This window comes from Diplotaxodon limnothrissa, linkage group LG7 (assembly GCF_057381915.1).
Source record: "Diplotaxodon limnothrissa isolate DT_005_m linkage group LG7, D_limnothrissa_male_GT1.1, whole genome shotgun sequence".
Classification (NCBI taxonomy): domain Eukaryota; kingdom Metazoa; phylum Chordata; class Actinopteri; order Cichliformes; family Cichlidae; genus Diplotaxodon; species Diplotaxodon limnothrissa.
The window spans coordinates 29,718,092-29,731,593 of record NC_140602.1 but is presented as its reverse complement, the minus strand read 5'-3'; the positions used below and the strand labels follow the sequence as shown (position 1 = coordinate 29,731,593).

The 13,502-nt window shown below is 46.0% G+C and overlaps 1 protein-coding gene across 1 annotated transcript in view; it reads left to right on the top strand.

Annotated features, from left to right (window-relative positions):
- Positions 1-13,502, top strand: part of gfra2b (GDNF family receptor alpha 2b) — a 166,525-nt gene that overhangs the window by 77,579 nt on the left and 75,444 nt on the right. Inside the window, exon 3 of the mRNA XM_085359564.1 lies at positions 11,073-11,150. Coding sequence (XP_085215690.1) covers positions 11,073-11,150 — 78 coding nt within the window. The remainder of the gene's footprint in view (positions 1-11,072; positions 11,151-13,502) is intronic.

The following is a 13,502-nucleotide window of genomic DNA, read 5'->3' as shown; positions in this document are numbered from 1 at the left end:
ATAAGAACAATACAAAGAAAACTCAAAGTGCTGGGTCGGAGACCCAGCCTGTGACAGAGCCCCCCCCGTAAGGGCGGATTCCAGACGCCCGAAAACACCCAGAAAACAAACACAAAACCACAACAACCCACCCAGGGCGGGCGGAGGGGGACCAGGAAAGGAGGGCCAGAAACAAAACCACAAAAAACAAAGCATCAGAAGCACACAGGCCAAAAACAACAAGGGCACAAAAGTCCGAGACCCAGCTTCAGGAGGGCGACCATGAACCCGGCAGAACAGGAGCGAATGGCGAAGCGAGTCAGGTGGCCGCCCCGGAGGTCGACAGCAAAACAAAAGGAAGTTCAAACGTTCAGGAGGCCGACCAGGAGGCCAACGGTCCAGCAGTCCAAAATCCATGAGCTCAGGAGGCCGACCCGGAGGTCGAGAGCACAGCAGGTCACAGTTCATCAGTTCAGGGGGCCGACCCCGATGGCAACGAAGTCCAGCTGACGGCCCGGAAAACGGCCGGCGATTCCGAGGGGCAAAACGTGGCTTGGGCGGCGGCAACACAGCCGCGGGACCAAGCGAGGCCGACACAGAAACAGAGGCCGAAGCCGGACCAGGCGAAGATGAAGACACGGAAGCCGGACCGGGCGAAGCACAGGCTGGAGTTGCAGCAGGCGAAGCACAGGCTGGAGCTGCAGCAGGCGAAGCACAGGCTGGAGCTGCAGCAGGCGAAGCACAGGCTGAGGCTGGACCAGGCGAGGCTGAAGACTCAGAGGCTGGACCAGGCGAGGCTGAAGACTCAGAGGCTGGACCAGGCGAGGCTGAAGACTCAGAGGCTGGACCAGGCGAGGCTGAAGACTCAGAGGCTGGACCAGGCGAGGCTGATGATGGAGCTGCGGCAGGCGAGGATGATGATGGAGCTGCGGCAGGCGAGGATGATGATGGAGCTGCGGCAGGCGGCTGAACGGGCCCCTCGGACCCTCCAGCGGAGACGGGAGGCTGAACGGGCCCCTCGGACCCTCCAGCTGACGAGGCATGAGGCTGGCGTGGTTCTCCGGAACCACCAGCCGACGAGGAAGGCTGCTGGACGGGCCCCTCGGGCCCTCCAGCTGACGTGGCATGAGGCTGTGTAAGTTGCCGCAACACACAGTCTATATTGGGTGAAATGAGTTTATATGTGTTCTCAGACTGAGGTGTGGCAGAACCAGGCGAGGCGTCGTCCTCAGGCTGAGGCGTAGAAGCAGCAAGCAGTTGTGCAGCAGGTGGTGGTCCTGCAGGTGGCGGCACGGGAGCCGCAGGAGGTGGCGCTGCAGCCACAGGTGGTGAAGCAGAAGGTGGCTGAACGGGCTCCTCGGGCCCTCCAGCTGACGTGGCGTGTGGCTGAACGGGCTCCTCGGGCCCTCCAGCTGACGTGGCGTGTGGCTGAACGGGCTCCTCGGGCCCTCCAGCTGACGTGGCGTGTGGCTGAACGGGCTCCTCGGGCCCTCCAGCTGACGTGGCGTGTGGCTGAATGGGTTCTCCCGAACCTCCAGCAGACGAAGCATGAAGCTGGCTGGGTTCTCCCGAACCTCCAGCAGACGAAACATGAAGCTGGCTGGGTTCTCCCGAACCTCCAGCAGACGAGACATGAAGCTGGCTGGGTTCTCCCGAACCTCCAGCAGACGAAGCATGAAGCTGGCTGGGTTCTCCTGAACCTCCAGCAGACGAAGCATGAAGCTGGCTGGGTTCTCCTGAACCTCCAGCAGACGAAGCATGAGGCTGGACGGGCTCCCCGGGCCCTCCGGCTGACACTGAAAAAGGCTGCACAAGCTGCACCTCCGTCCCCGGCTCCAAAACGACCTGGATAGCAGTCCCACAACAGCTTAGCTGAGCCTGATGGCTAGCATTTCCTGTGCAAACAGTCTCTTTACAGCCGGGCTCATGAACCGGAAAAGCAGTGTCAGCTTCTCTAACCTCCGGAGAAAAAACATGAGGAGCCAAAACATAGTCACTCCCTTGCATTTGTGGTGCGGAGCGTCGGTGGCGCGCACGCCGCTTTTTCTTGAGAGTGGGAGACGGCGGAGCAACGGGTGGAAGTCCCTGGTAACTCCGGGGACCCCCGAGAGCCAGTCGAGTTCCCCGGAAAGGGTGCTCATGCTCTGGAATGAGCCATGGCTTCCACCGGAGCTCCTCCTCCAATAGAGCGCTGAATATTGCCTAACGTTCGTCGTAGTCCAAATCTATGGCGTCCAGCGCTTCCTCGCACTGGACCGTGGCAAGAGTGTGGCAAGACTGTGACGAGGGTGTGGAAACTGATGAGCTGAGAGGTGGTGCCGCTGCGGCGAGTCTCAGCGAACCGACACGAACCGTCTCAGGCTCGCAAGGCAGCGGCAGTGATTCCTGTTCGTGGTTTTGATGCTGCTGCGGTGGCAAAACTGTGCGAACGAAATCCTGCACATCCTCCGACAATTCCGCCGTGTAAACAGGGTAAGCAGACAAGATCTGTCGTAGCTGAACTTTAACTGACTCCTTCTCACTCTCCTGTCTGCATACTGAATAGATTCTCCACTGTCCCTGGAGGATGGTCACACGAGTGCTGAACTCAAAAAAATCCTCGCAGACATCCGCTGGGTCCATACTGGTCGGGTCGTTCTGTCACGGCGGGGTGCGCCGATGTGAATGGAAACAGGACCCAAAGGCAGATGAAGACGAGGAGTTGTAAGTTTAAACAGAAAGCGATCCTTTATTTGGATGACTGCAGGGCTAAAACCAGGAACCTAAAGCAAACTGACAAAAAAACCCACTAAGAAACAAAGACTATGACATACTATGACAAAGACTGTAACTATGACTATGGTGGAAAAACAGGCGAAGACTATGACTGTAACTGTAACTCTGGTAAGATAAACAGACAACCCGACCATGACATGCAGAAAACAGAAGGCTTAAATACACACATGAGGTGATCAGGGGAAGTGGAGACACATGAGGAAACAGCTGACTGACATGAATCTAATGACAGGACCAGGAGGAGTGAAACTAAATACAATGACCAAAGAACACATGACACTGTCAGAATAAAACAGGAAACACTAAAACTAGACATGACAATACAAACTTAACATACCAAATACGTGATGAATAATGCAAGAACTCAAACATAGAAAACCCAGGAACAATAACTGCCTAAACTAAAGGCAAATAGGAAATAACACAAAACTAACAACATCTCAAAAAATAAGAACAATACAAAGAAAACTCAAAGTGCTGGGTCGGAGACCCAGCCTGTGACAGTTTGTACCAACAGTATGACGGGAATCTCTGATGGACCCTGCACAGCACAACCACAGCACTGGTCATGATGTTGTAAAGGAAACAGGAGTCCCTTCAGAGAAAGTCTCAAGTTTTTTCTTTAATTCCAATTTTTTTATCCAACATTACAGCAAATTAAAGATGTACGGCAGATGCAGAGTTATGGCAGGAAGTAAATTTATCTGAAAGTTATGCAAAGTAACTGTGAGAGTATAATTTTACGTAGATCATCGCTGGGTTAGCCTTCACACATGGTTGTTTGTGCCATTCATGTTTTGGATGTTCTGTTGCAAGTAAGGGTTAGGCATGAAAAATGGCTCCGTTAGTTTTAGGAAAAGATACTGGTTTTGCTCAAAGCTCTCACAGCAGCTGAAACATGGCACATGGGAGTGACGTGTCAGGAGAGACCGAGCATTCTCACAAATGCAGAAACTCAGGAATGAAAACAGATGTAAAACTCGATGATCTCTGTGGGAAACTCTGTCTTTCCAGGATCCGGCTGTGCAGTGGTGCACAGTGTCCTAGGAGGATGAGTCACACAAAAATCTAAATGACAGTTTGAGAAGGTTGTATAGACACTACTGAGAGAGGAGTGAGGTGGGGAAAGCTCATTCCATAAAAAACAATAAAAACTTTATCAGCTTTAGTGGAAACAAGAAAGTCTCCTTTGGTTTTTGCTGGTCGACAGACTCCATGATCAGCTGTTAGCTGTACCTGCACCTACTCAGACAGCACCTTTCAGCCTAAAAAGGCCTAAAATATTCTCAGTGATATTATTGAGGAATCTGCCAAACTTATTTAAAAAAAAAAAATCTTCGATCATTTTCTGAGACGGTGCTCGTAGACGGCCACTTCATTGCTGGGCCTGAAGAGGTTAATGGAGCTGAGAGCTTCAGCAGATAAAATTCACTTCACCTTGAGCGGACCTCTCCTGGGCGACCTGCTTCTTCATGCAGAGGAGGGGGCCTCTGCATGAAGAGGTGAAGGGATTTTGAATGTGTGCTGTGACACGCAGTTATTTAAGGATAGATCCAATTTCTTGGTGTGTTTGATGACTTTGGCAGCAGCCGTGTGGACGAGCTGCAGCTGTCTGAGTGATTTTTTCCTCAGACCTGTGAAGACACAATTAAAACCGTCTCGCCTGCTGAAAATAAACGATTCCACAAATTATTTCCATATGTGGCTGAGACAGGAATCCTGTCACTCCTGCTCTGCTCTAAAGGGGGAAGGAGGACCGTTTCACTTCAAGTGGATGTTAAATGAATCGGCTCACCTGCAGCTCTGATGTGTAGATTTTTGTGTATTGGACTTTGAGTGAGTGACCTTTTGATTCTAATTTGTTGTTTAGTGATAAAAAAACAATAATTCCAGTTCCTGACGAAGGCCTGGCTTTTTTAACTGATGATTCATGTTTCAATAACAATATCAGGTCCTGTGTTAGCAAAAATCACTTCAGCATATTTCACTGATAGTTGCAACAACACCCTGGATCTGCTGGGATTTATTATATAACCATTAAAAGCATTGTTACAAAATATCAAAATCAATCAATCAAATTTTTTTTATATAGCACATTTTTAAAGACCGAAGTACACCAAAGTGCTTTCCAGTAAAATCATGATACAGATAAAAATCACAATATAAAATATAAATTACAGATATAAATAAAATATAAAATAATTACATAATCTAAATGCAAAGCCAGATGTAAATTACCCTAATTCGCCTTGAATGCCAGGTTAAACAAATACGTTTTTAAACGTGATTTAAAAGACTGAATGGAATCTGATGCGCGAATATGAAGAGGAAGAGTATTCCATAACCTGGGTGCAGCAGCGGCAAAGGCACGGTCTCCTCTGGTCTTCAGCCGAGACCTAGGTTGCACTAAGAGCAGTTGGCCCAATGATCTTAGTGCTCTCTGAGGGCTATACAGACAGAGGAGATCAGCTAGGTAGTCAGGTGCCATATTGTTTAGAATTTTATAAGTAGACAATAAAATTTTAAAATCAATTCGGTATTTAATAGGAAGCCAGTGTAAATTTGCCAGAACAGGGGTCATAGAATCGTACTTTCTAGTGCCGGTCAAGAGACGTGCTGCGGCATTTTGAACCAGCTGCAAACGCTGAAGAAGAGAAGATTGTAGGCCCAAGTAGAGAGAATTACAATAATCCAGTCTTGAAGTGATGAAAGCATGAATGAGTTTCTCCAGATCTTTGTGTGGTATGTAAGGTTTAGCCTTAGAAATTAGGCGTAGTTGGTGAAAGCTGGTTTTTACCACAGTAGAGACCTGTTTATCTAGTTTGAAGGAACTATCCATGAAAACTCCAAGATTCCTAGCAGCATCAGTGAGGTGGTTAGCAACAGGCCCGAATGTGCCAGTCAGTTGTCCCAGAGGCATATTTCTATCAAAAACAATAATTTCTGTCTTCTTTTCATTTAAAGTAAGAAAGTTACGTGATAACCAGTCTTTGACATCGCTCAGACAATCAAACAGAGGATGTAGTGAAGATGAAACATCCCCAGTCAGGTGGAGGTAGATTTGAATATCATCAGCATAGCATAGCAGTAGATATAAATAGATATATATCCTCACTGTTACATTATCAAAACACCCTAATGACCACCAGCTATAATTACCAATATTCCTTTAACATTAATCAACACTTTTCACTTACACTGGCTGCGAACTGCTTCCTGAGCACTCAGAGCAGTGATGGGAGATTGACTGGTGTTTCCTGCACTCACTGAAATGGCAGCTCAGGTGACTCCTCACGGTGCTTGTGTTTGCAGGTGCACAGGGGACGAATGCGGCCTGTAACGCTCTGCTCTGTCATTTCCTTAGCCGTGGTCTTTATGGGTACTGCGTGCTTTTACACTCAAAAATGTCTGCCACAACACGCCATGGTCACGGCATACGAGTGTCCATCTGCACTGCAGCTGTAAACCTTTCATATGAAGCACAAGCCACAGGAAGTAATGGGTTTCATATCGCAGCAGAATGTAACCATGGTCGTGTCCAGCTGGTGCCGGTCTCAAGATTAAAGATTCCAAATCACTGTTTTCCTTGATTTGACTCAGACGGGTGGATCTAAAATACGTCTCGGTAAACACTGGTCAATTTCAATTCGGAACAGGCTCAATGTATATAACCTCTATATATGTATATGACCTTTAGATCACTATGAGAAAGGTGATCAAACTTCAGGTTGAAATAATAAAATTTAGGGTATTTTACTGCTGTCAAAGGTCAAAATGTGTCTGACCTGAACAGTATGTAAGGGTTAAACAGAGTTTTGTGATGTAGAGAGTACAGAATCTTATTGTTGTGTTTTAGTTTGTCCATGTATATACAACACATATATAGATTTTCACCATATCATATACCATATCAGTCATATCTTCAGCTCTGATGTTAGGAGACTTTATGAAGCAACAAGCATGGAGATAAAGAGGCCCGAGAACGGACCCTTGAGGAACACCTACAGGTTTTTGTTCAGTTTTCAGTTTTATTTGTCATATGCAAGTTAGCACAGGGTCAACATTGCAATGAAATGTGTTTGACGAGCAGCAGTCACTCAGCAGCATGGTACAGTAGAAGAAAATATAATAAAATATAATAAAATAAAATAAAATAAAATAAAGTAATAAAAAATAAATAAATAGAAAAATAGTAAAGAGCAAAATATTAGAGAGACATGGTAAAAGAGAAAAGATGACTAAATATATATGTATCTATAAATATTAATATATGTACACTAGTGATTAAATAAGAAAATCTTGAAAAGAAATATGATGGGGGGCAGATGGGATATTGCACAGGAATGAGCAGCAGAAAATTACAGTATTGCACTTTTTAAACATAAATATCAATAACAATGAAGTGGAGTGACCAGTGCAGATTAAACAGAGTACTTGTGAAGCTGCAGGGTAGCTTCTGAGTGCGTCCTGTGGACTGTGTTGTGTGTGTTTAAGTGTTGTGGTTGAGGTGTCGTATGGCTTGATGGTAGAAACTGTTTTTGAGTCTTGCAGTCCGAGCAGACAGGCTCCTGTAACGTCTGCCAGATGGTAACAAGGAGAAGAGCTGAGGTGGCTGTGGTCCTTGCTGTGTGCTTTACGGAGGCATCGCTGGAGATAAATGTCCTGAATGGCAGGAAGCCTCGTGCCAGTGATGTGCTCTGCTGCCTTCAACACCCTCTGTAGTGATTTACGGCTGCTGGCAGAGCAGCTTCCGTACCAAACTGTGATGCAGCTCGTCAGCAAGCTCTCAATTGCACACCTGTAAAAATGTAGGTGATGTTGGCGTTCATGCTAAACTTCCTCAGCCTCCTCAGTAAGTAAAGTCGCTGGCGAGCTTTCCTGATAGCAGTGTCTGTGTGAAGGGTCCAGGAGAAGTCCTCTGTGATGTTGACTCCAAGGAACTTGAAGCTGCTGACCCTTTCGACCTTGACACCGTTGATGTGGCTGGGCTGGTGTTCCCTGACTGGTCGTTTCCGGTAGTCCACTAAAATCTCTCTAGTTTTGCTGATGTTGAGAGTCAGGTTATTTTCCAGACACCACTCTCTAGCGCCATCACCTCCTCTCTATAGGTCGTCTCATCATTGCCTGTGATGAGGCCTACGATGGTTGTGTCATCTGCAAACTTGATGATGATGTTGGACACGTGTTTAGCAACACAGTCATGTGTGAACAGGGAATATAGGAGGGGGCTAAGCACACAACCCTGTGGCGTACCTGTGTTTAGGATGAGTGATGAGGAGGTGTGTTTACCAACTCTCACCACCTGGGGCCTGTTTGTGAGGAAGTTTAGAATCCATCTGCAGATCGGTGTTCCCAGCCCAAGGTCGACGAGCTTCGTGGCAAGTTTTGAGGGGATGATGGTGTTAAATGCCGAGCTGTAGTCGTTGAAGAGCATCCTTGCATATGTATCTGTCATGAACCGAAGTTCCAGGCACAAGCTGGACCCAGGAGCAGAACACACACACACAGCGGTACGAGAGAACAAAAAATAAACTTTATTATAACTGAGGGTGTCCCGGGAGGGTAGAAGGGAAAAAACGCACGGAACCAGAAAAACCGAGGGACCGGGAGGTGAATCGCGCAGGAACGCCGAGAGCGGGAATGTGGGAGGCTGAAACAGAAAAAGGAAAAAAGGATTATTGGGGTGTGGGAAAACGGCAGCATACGAAGGGAAGTAGAGTACGCGTCTTACGATGATAGCGGGGCCGAGGGAACCGGAGGGTCCGTGGGGAGAAGCTTCAGAAAGGTCGAGGCGGCTGGGGCTGATTTTGATCCAAATTCCGGACAGGCAGGTGGACAGGCTGGTGGCTCAAACACGCCGAGCTGTGATCTGAGTATACAAGGCAGAGTTAGTGTTAGTTCACACGGATAGGTTTACATAAGGGCTTTCCCGCAGGTGTACGTTACCGCAGAAGGACGACTACGGACTGGCGTGGAGCAGCAGGCTGGGCAGGATTAAATAGTCCACCTGGTGATCGCCCGGGATGGGATGCAGGTGTGGAGTTAGCAGCCACGCCCACGGGAGTGGGCATCCCATCAGCACCTCGGACGCCGGGCCGCGGACCATGACAGTATCGACTACATCTGTTCCTTCAGATTTCTGAGAGTAGAGAACAGCAGCAAATAGTTTTCTCCAGAAAAAACTTTTCAACAGTTCCAGGTGACTGATTTGTGAGAGACAGATGTTTCATCCAATTACCTGCTGACCATAGTGACGCAGTGCTCAGTAGTTTTCAGTCAGTTTCCAAGAAAGAGTTCAGATGTGCCTCTGTCAAGCGGTCCATCTGCTGTCAGGTTACCAATTCTGTGGGTATTCCCAAAAGACGGCTCAAACCATCTGAAGAAAAAGCAAAGATGTCCATCATCTTCATTCTTTATTTTTGAATTCAGAAACTTCAGTGTGAGTCACATCAGTCACAACTTTATTTTTACATAATTTATTTTTATTCTTGTAAGCTTCTCTACGCTCCACACATGCTTCACTGCACGATGACTGCGTGAACGGCTATAGAGCTGAAACAAGAAGTGGAATGATGTCACAGTAGCTTGTTTAAGCCTTAAATTGTTTATATTCCAGAAGATCAGGTACACCAAAGCTGCTGTCAACAGTTGTTTTCTGTGCTCCTGTGGACTGAAACTGCTGCTGAATTGCTCTGAATGTTCTCGGAAGCGTGATATGTAGATTGCTTTGTAATCAGCCATGTTTGTTTTCTGTCTGATTTAAATGAGCTGCAGTGATGATAAGTTTCCAGAATGATCCGGATCCAGCTCTTTTCCTGTTTGAGTGTGTGACTCAGTGCTGCAGGCCTGGCTTCTCTGTAGCGCTCTGTTTCTTTTGTCTGTCGTCCTCGCTTCATTTTAGACGTGTGAACACGGCGTTCTCTGACAAACAGAAACCTTTGGCGGTAAAGCTCCAATAAAATTAGAAACATGAGAAAGGATGACAGTCGGGTTCGGCTCAGCGTGGAAGTCCCATAAAGGAAAAAATTACTGGGGATAAGATCGAGAAGAGAAAATAACTGTCATATAGGAGCTTTTTTTACTGTTCCCACAACAAATTCTCACATTAAATTTCTCTTTCATTCTTGAAACAACACAATGTTCAAAAAGGAGACAAATGATCATGCTTTTTTTTATGTTTAACAGGCTCAGTGTTAAAAAAAAGGCACGCAATTTTGCACATAGGTTTTAGTGTTTCAGCCGTCGCCATTTTGGGTTTTTTGGACTATATTTGTGTGGTTAATAGTCTGCATCCCCTAATTGTATAAAAAAAAAAACCATCTAAATTGAAGCTCTGCCTTTGTGGATGCTCTGTTAGAAGGAGAACTTTATTGATCCCCATAGGGAAATTCCTCTCTGCATTTAACCCATTCACTCAGTGAAGCAGTGGGCAGCCATTGGGCGCCCGGGGAGCAGTGTGTAGGGTACGGTACCTTGCTCAGGGGTACCTTAGGGTAGCTGTTCAGGGGAATCGAACCCCCGACCTTCTGATCATGGGGCTACCACTCTACCTACTGAGCTATCCCTGCCTGTGAAGTTAGTACAGTAACTTCACAGCAGCCATATTATTGGTCACATGATGTCATTAAAAAGGCTCCAAAAGGCTCCAAAAGCACAAACACAGACCAGAGGTCGAGTTCAGGTGAGTCCTAGTAGACAGCTAGCAGCTACAGCTGCTTGTGTCACCATCCACCTGTCAGTCAAAGAGGCTACGCCCCTTTGACTGACATCAATGACAGAGCCCTGTGGAACACCATGAGCTGTAAGAAGGCACTCTGTGGTGGTTTTTGTTGCTCACAGTGATTTCTGATGGTTACTGCTTCCAGTAAAACTCTGGTTTGAATGTAAAATACTTCAGGTCAGACCTTCAGAGGCTCATCATACATGCGGACTTATGTTTCTTAATACAAACATTTCTGTTAAGTTTATTGTGTATTTTTAATATATATACAGTATCATTAAACCACAGCACTTCTGCTTCTCTGTGTGAAACTAAAGGCTATCGTGAGTATTTTGTCTGACACTGACACCAGGTCAAATGTTCAGATGATTTACCAAAGTTACCACAATACAATTTAAACAGGTGAGTTAACATGGGAGTCCATGAGGACTCACTGCTGCCTGCGCTGGTCGTTAGAGGAACTGCAGGTTTGGGTTTTTGGCTCTGGAGGTTGAGAAACGTTTTCATGCACAGACAGGAGACCTTTGAAGGTCGTGCGCGAGTAGATACAGACGGTTGGGACTGTACACTGAACATGTCTCTGTTTTCTGTTCCTCAGGGGAGGAGTTTTACGAGACGTCTCCATACGAGCTGATCCACTTCTCTGAGGAATTCAGACATGCCTCCATCATCTCAGGTAACGCCACTGTGTGTGTGTGTGTTTGTGTGTGTGTGTGTGTGTATGTTTGTGGGAGCAGACTGAAGCAACGGACACACACTCATCTAGGTTGGTGTGGGTGGAGGAGGGGCTGATTAAACTCGGGCCACTCGCTCCATCTGTGAGTGCGTGAATGAATGCGTCTTTGTAATTACAGACGTGTGAGAGAGCGTGCAGCTGAAGCAGCTCTTTCATAAAAACCTATTTTCCGTCCAAAATGCGTTTGTGCCTCTACATACTGCGCTCATTATTCAGAGGGCAGAGAGATAACCTCTGCTCCTTTTCATTACAGGCTGTCACATATCGTTGACATCCCACATGGATCAGTGTGGAGGTGGAAATGTGCTCAGGGCTGCAGCTAATTATTATATTTTCATTATTGATTAACCTGCAGATTACTCTTAATGAAATTATGAAATATTAAGTTTATTAAATGCAGAAAAAATGCTGCAAAATTGCTCATAAGTATTTTTTGGAGAGTTTCAAGTTTTTTCCCGCTGTTACGTTTCTGTTGCTTTTCACTGCACCTCTGTGGAAACGTCTGCCGTGGAAAGTTTAAAGTATTCACAGATTTGGAACGTCATGCAGTCTTTTGTTTAAAGCACACAGGTGTGGGTGGTGTGGCTCGTTTAGTGGCCAATAAAAAGCTCTGATTAGCACATCTCTTTGTGGAGAGTGCTGCTGTGCGTGTGTAATCATAGTGTTATGTGAGATCAGTGGCAGAGTTACGTGTTGTTTCTAACTATAAAACATCCAGAGTGAGACCATGGCAGGATAATGAAATATACTCACATGTCCTGGTATATGAATCTCACTTATCCTCACCTCTATTAACATAATTAAACTTTATTTATACAGCACCAAATCACAACAGCAGTCACCTCTAGATGCTTTCTGTTGTGAGATAAAGACACTATAATAATACAGAGAAAACCCAACAATCAGACTATGAGCAAGCACTTTGGTGACATTGAGAAGGAAAAACTTCCATTTAACAGGAAGAAACCTTCAGCAGTACCAGGCTCAGGGAGGGGCGGCCATCTGCTGCGACCGATTGGGGAGAGAGAAGGAAGACAGGACAAAGACACACTGTGGAAGAGAGCCAGAGATTAATAATAACTAATGATTAAATGCAGAGATGTATAAACACATACTGAGTGAAGAAGAAACACTCAATGCATCATGGGAATCCCCCAGCAGCCTACACCTATTGCAACATAACTAAGGGAGGATTCAGGGTCACCTGATCCTGTCCTAACTATATGCTTTATTAAAAAGGAAAGTTTGAAGCCTAATCTTAAAAGTAGAGATAGTGTCTGTCTCCTGAATCCAAACTGCAAGCTGGTTCCATTCTACTTTTAAAAATTCTAGGAACAACAAGTAGGCCTGCAGTGTGAGAGCAAAGCAAAGCGCTCTAATGGGGTTATGTGGTACTATAAGGTCATTAAAATAAAACGGAGCCTGATTATTCAGCACCTTGTATGTGAGGAGCAGGATTTTGAATTCTGGATTTAACAGGGAGCCAATGAAGGGAAGCCAATATAGGAGAAATCTGCTCTTGCTGCAGCATTTTGAATAACTGAAAGGCTTTTCAGGGAGTTTTTAGGACCTATCCTAGTTTTGTATCATGTGTCACATGACTGTTGGTACCACCTGGGCTTCTCAGATGCCCTGAAGTGCAAATGGCAAAAATTTTAAATGAGTTTCAATAAACTGATTTTGGTAAAGTATTGGTTTTTCTTGAGGCATATGTAACGCATAGTTGCTCATCAGGAATGTTTGAAGGATGAAATGAGAACAGCGAAGCGGTTAGGCTCAGGCACTAAATCTACCAGGGTCATGTAAGGTGCTGAAAGCTGCTTGTGAGGTTCAGACGCCCTGCAGTCACTGAGTGAAACTGTTGGATGTGTGTGTTCAGTCTTCTCCTTCATACGTTCCAAAGAACCTCCTCGCTGTTGATATCACGGCTGCTGATGACTCAGTTATCATCACCACAGGATCCCTGCAGAGTTATCTTCTTTATCCTCATGCAATGAGCCAGCACCAAAAAATAAAACATGGAAAGGATGTTTTTGGATGCCATCGATGAAGGATTTCATGAAAAGATGCACTTAAATGAATCGATGTATTAAAAATGTGTTTTTCACTCTCTGTCAACATGTTAGCAGGACTCCATTAAAGCTGTGCATGGCTCTCCGTCTCGGTCTCACACGTTTCTGAGGAGTGTTTAAATGTCAGACGCCCTGAGCGATACAGCGTCATTTACACTTTCTTTCTGTGTGTGTGTGTGTGTGTGTGTATGTTAGTGTGTGTGTGTGGTCAAACATCTGT